The sequence below is a fragment of the Boleophthalmus pectinirostris genome, unplaced genomic scaffold (genome assembly GCF_026225935.1).
Source record: "Boleophthalmus pectinirostris isolate CB_2022bp ecotype Guang Dong unplaced genomic scaffold, ASM2622593v1 HiC_scaffold_7, whole genome shotgun sequence".
In the NCBI taxonomy this organism is placed as follows: Eukaryota; Metazoa; Chordata; class Actinopteri; order Gobiiformes; family Gobiidae; genus Boleophthalmus; species Boleophthalmus pectinirostris.
In genome coordinates this window covers 26,964,427-26,968,599 of record NW_026571473.1, presented here as the reverse complement: position 1 = coordinate 26,968,599, position 4,173 = coordinate 26,964,427, and the positions used below count along the sequence as shown (strand labels likewise).

The following is a 4,173-nucleotide window of genomic DNA, read 5'->3' as shown; positions in this document are numbered from 1 at the left end:
TCTCTGTATACAGCTCAACTTTTAACACAAAGTTCAATATCCAAACAGCGGAGCACCGGGACGCAGCGCATCAGCATCTCTACGCGTCTTCAATGAATGTAACACTGGAGCGGAGTGGCCACAGCCGCGCGTAAAACCTGGATTTTCGTTCCTTTCCTCTTGGGTTTATTGGCAACAATTTTGAGAAATTCGAATGAAAGTTTTTTTTACTACCTTTTAACTTCCTTGGATGATTCTTGACGCTGTTGTTATGAAGACTTCACTCGCGGCGCACTAAAATATGGAAGCGTCCAGCGGATCCAGTTTTGGAATAGACACTATTTTATCCAACGCGTCCAACTCTGCCGCGCTCATGAACGGAGACTTTCGCCTGGGCGACAGGAGCGTGGACTTTCGGCAGCAGCAGACCCCGTCCCCATGCTCGGACATAGACACTGTGGGCACCGGCCCTTCGTCCCCCATCTCGGTCACCATGGAGTCCCCGGACGGCCTCTCGCAGCACCTCCACCACCATCACCACAACAGCCACGGGCCAGCCCCAGGGCTGCCGCTCTCCCCCCAACCCCAGCCTCAGCAGCCGCTCAACGGGGCCGGCTGCGCCCCAAGGACTGCCACCTCCTCCTTCCTCATTAAAGACATTCTGGGAGACAGCAAACCGCTGGCTGCATGCGCGCCCTACAGCACCAGCGTGTCCTCCCCACATCACACCCCCAAAGCCGAAAGTGCCACGGCCCCGGACGCCTTCAGGCCCAAACTGGAGCACGACGAGAACCGCAAGTTATTGGACAAGAGGGATGAGCTGCAGGGCGAGCTCAAGTGCAACGGTACGTCTCTTTTCATTATGCTGAATATTATGTAGCCCAGGAAGTCAAACAAATCAGTAAAAAATAATTCACGTTTATAAAAATGTAGAAAAATATTCTATTATGATCATTTATTTTTGTTATAATTATTTATTGTATGTATTATTATTTACAATAGCTGTGTTCAACTGAAAATATAGAAATGTTGATGTAAAAATGAATAATGATTAAAGCTATAATTGTACAATGAATAAGATCAGTTATTTGCTGGAGTGCTTGTAATCCTTGTCAGCCTTGTAGTTTTCCCGAGCGTGGGCCTCCCTCGTGGGTCAATTAGAGAGATTATAGTTCCTTCTGGAGGGGATCATGGAGAGCAGAAAAACAGCAAAAACACAGATGGACTGACATATAGATTTTTCCCATCTCAGGACAATAAAAATGTGAGCTGACAGCGTGCGTTAGGCTTTATAGAGTTACGTTTCCCGCGTGTTTGGAAAGGTCGTTCTCACAGATAAATAAATCAAATAAATCACGATGAATTTTAGGCAGCATGTTTTGTAGTATTTCGTTTTAAAAAATATTGGTAGCTATAAAATCCACGTGTGTGTAACGCTGTGTGCTGTGTCCGGCACAGGGACTAAAGAAGAGGGAGACCGCGAGATCTCGAGCAGCAGAGACAGTCCGCCCGTGCGCTCCAAAAAGCCTCGCAAAGCCCGGACAGCCTTCACCGACCACCAGCTCAACCAGCTGGAGCGCAGCTTCGAGCGCCAGAAATACCTCAGTGTGCAGGACCGCATGGACCTGGCAGCGGCTCTCAACCTGACCGACACGCAAGTCAAGACCTGGTACCAGAACAGACGGTGAGTCCCACTGCACCTCCATCATTTAACACATTTATAGAAAATTTAAATACGCTAATTAATTCTGGGTTATTTATTTTATCTGTCCGTAACGATGCCTTTTAAGAACCAAATTCTCTGTTGATAATAATTATCCTTTTTGTTTTTATTTCATATATATAGGCCTAATAATGTCAGATGTGTGTGTGAGTGTAGTCGTAGGGCAGACACGTGTAGCGGTGCTGAATATTCCCGCACATACGGCTGTACTGCCGCTGTTGTGCAGGCGCACATGAAAGCCTTGTTTTGCCTCAGAATGTGGGTTAATGAATGCTCCTCTGCTTGTGTGCGCGCTGTGCAGGTATGGCGCTCAGAAGTGAAGCGGGTTCAGACTTGTGCTGATCGTCCTCTTTGGCCAATTAAAGCGCGCTGCTGCCATAATTAGCGCGTGCATACTAATGGCGTCGGCGCGTGGGGAATTTCAATAATTGATGTGTTGTATTTTGATCTGATTTCAGGACCAAGTGGAAGAGGCAAACGGCGGTGGGACTGGAGCTGCTGGCGGAGGCGGGAAACTACTCGGCCTTACAGAGAATGTTCCCGTCGCCCTACTTCTACCACCCGAGCCTGCTCGGCACCGTGGACAGCACGACGGCCGCTGCTGCCGCTGCCGCCATGTACAACAGCATGTACCGGACTCCTTCCACACCGCACCCCAGCCTGCAGAGACCTCTGGTCCCAAGGGTGCTCATCCACGGCCTCGGGCCCAGCGGGCAGCCGGCTCTAAACCCTCTATCTAACCCTATGCCTGGCACACCGCACGCGCGGTAAAAGCGCGCTCTGGACGCTTAGCAGCGCCGTTTGGAAACGCGAAGGACGCACAGAAAGCGCGCAGGACTGTACCGTACAGAGACTGAAGGAGGTACTATAACAACCACGGCCGGGACACAGAGGACTGCTCTGTCTGATTGTCTGTCTGTTTGTCTTTTGTACAAATCCACTTACATTAGAATAAACTTATAAAGTTTATTAGATGGACAAGACCGGAATGAATAAAGAAGAAATGATACTAATTTAACACGGCTTCTGTGCAATTCAGTCCAAATTCATTTTTAACTTAACATTTTAAAAATAAGATGTAAAAATCTTAACCTATACCAAAATAATAAAAGTAAAAATCCTGTTGTGGATTCTGCAGGAGTGTATGGATCAGGCCGTCTCTGGAGACTCGTCTCCCTCTGTGTTTGATGCTCTAATAATCTGTGTTGAAACCGCACTGCCTTATGGCCTTATGGGCTCATATGAATAGTCTACATGAATAAAAACGTAGCATACTAAATATTGTCTTTAAACTATTTGATCACAAAGTGTCGGTACATTGCGTGGGCATACTATTGCGCACTGGTCCGTGGAGATCGTGCAGCTGATGGTGTCTGAGTGGATTGATGAGCCGGACACTGGGAATGTGGCCTCGGCTCAGCAGCTGCTCTGGAGCTCAGTGCGCACAATAAGGCGCATTTCTCAGCGCGCGAGACAAAGTGCGGATAATGTGCACGGCCTTGTTTCACGAGGATGAAAACAGGTTCAGACACGGCTTCATTCCGCTGTTTGGCTCCTGCTGTTGATTCATTACATTTTTATTTTGCCTTGTTATTCATTTTAGCGTGTGTTCGTGTGGCGTTTTGAGCAAACCAAAACCACGATAAATGAACAGACCTAAGTGCAGTTTTCCTTGCGGAGATGTGGACGCGCCCTGGAGACTGTGCCATGCGTAACCGCCTCGGGGCCGGTTTGTTTGGGTTCCTTCACTTTGAACCCATTACTTATTAGAGTCAGCCCAATTGACCTTTGCGCTCTGTGATGAGGCAGTGCAGACCTTTGGCTGCGACGCGTAAACACGATTCACTTTCACCTTCACATTATTTTAACGGGATAACTGACCAATTACTGACATTTTAAACATTTTACCAAGTGACCTCGTTTTGCGCATAGACATTTTGTTTAGTTTTTAATTATTTGCGAATAGTAGTGTCTATTTATATTATTGGTACACGTTTTTTTTTTTAAAAAAAAAATATTTAAAAATATTTATACATTTTTATTTGTTTTTTTCTCGTTTAATTTCAAACAAAACCTTTTTAATCTATTGCTGGTTTGCGTAAATTCTTTTTGTGGGCCTTGCAGTGCAGAACGTATTTATTTATTTGTGTTTTTAGTGAACTCAATAATAATATTTGTTAATTGAGCCTATGAAGAATATATTTAAATGCAGACTTTACATATTTTAAAGGCTTTAACGCGCACTGCAAACAAAATGCACAAGACTATTTGGCTAGAGTCGCTCGTTCAAACATTTTCACCTCTTTCTCTTGAGTTTTTGCGTATATTTTGCGTTTATAATCATAACAGTGCAGTGCTTTCTTGTTTCTTGGAACAGAGGGAGTGCGCAGAACCCACGACCGTCCTTGGCACACCATCGCAACAAACCTCTGGACGATATCGCGACGCGTTTGAGAGAAATATTAGCCTAG

General features: G+C 46.0%; 1 protein-coding gene across 1 annotated transcript; it reads left to right on the top strand.

The window, feature by feature from the left end:
- The first annotated feature begins 241 nt into the window (after positions 1–241).
- On the top strand, positions 242–2,473 carry barhl2 (BarH-like homeobox 2). Its single transcript, XM_020918969.2, has 3 exons — positions 242–824; positions 1,438–1,663; positions 2,161–2,473. The coding sequence occupies exons 1-3, from the start codon at positions 281–283 to the stop codon at positions 2,471–2,473; spliced, it is 1,083 nt and encodes a 360-aa protein (XP_020774628.1). The 5' UTR covers positions 242–280.
- Positions 2,474–4,173: the final 1,700 nt, after the last annotated feature.

Coding starts and splice junctions, on each gene's coding strand:
- barhl2 (XM_020918969.2), top strand. CDS start 281: ATGGAAGCGTCCAGCGGATCCAGTTTTGGAATAGACACTATTTTATCC. Junction 825..1,437: donor GGGCGAGCTCAAGTGCAACG/GTACGTCTCTTT, acceptor TGTCCGGCACAG/GGACTAAAGAAGAGGGAGAC. Junction 1,664..2,160: donor ACCTGGTACCAGAACAGACG/GTGAGTCCCACT, acceptor ATCTGATTTCAG/GACCAAGTGGAAGAGGCAAA.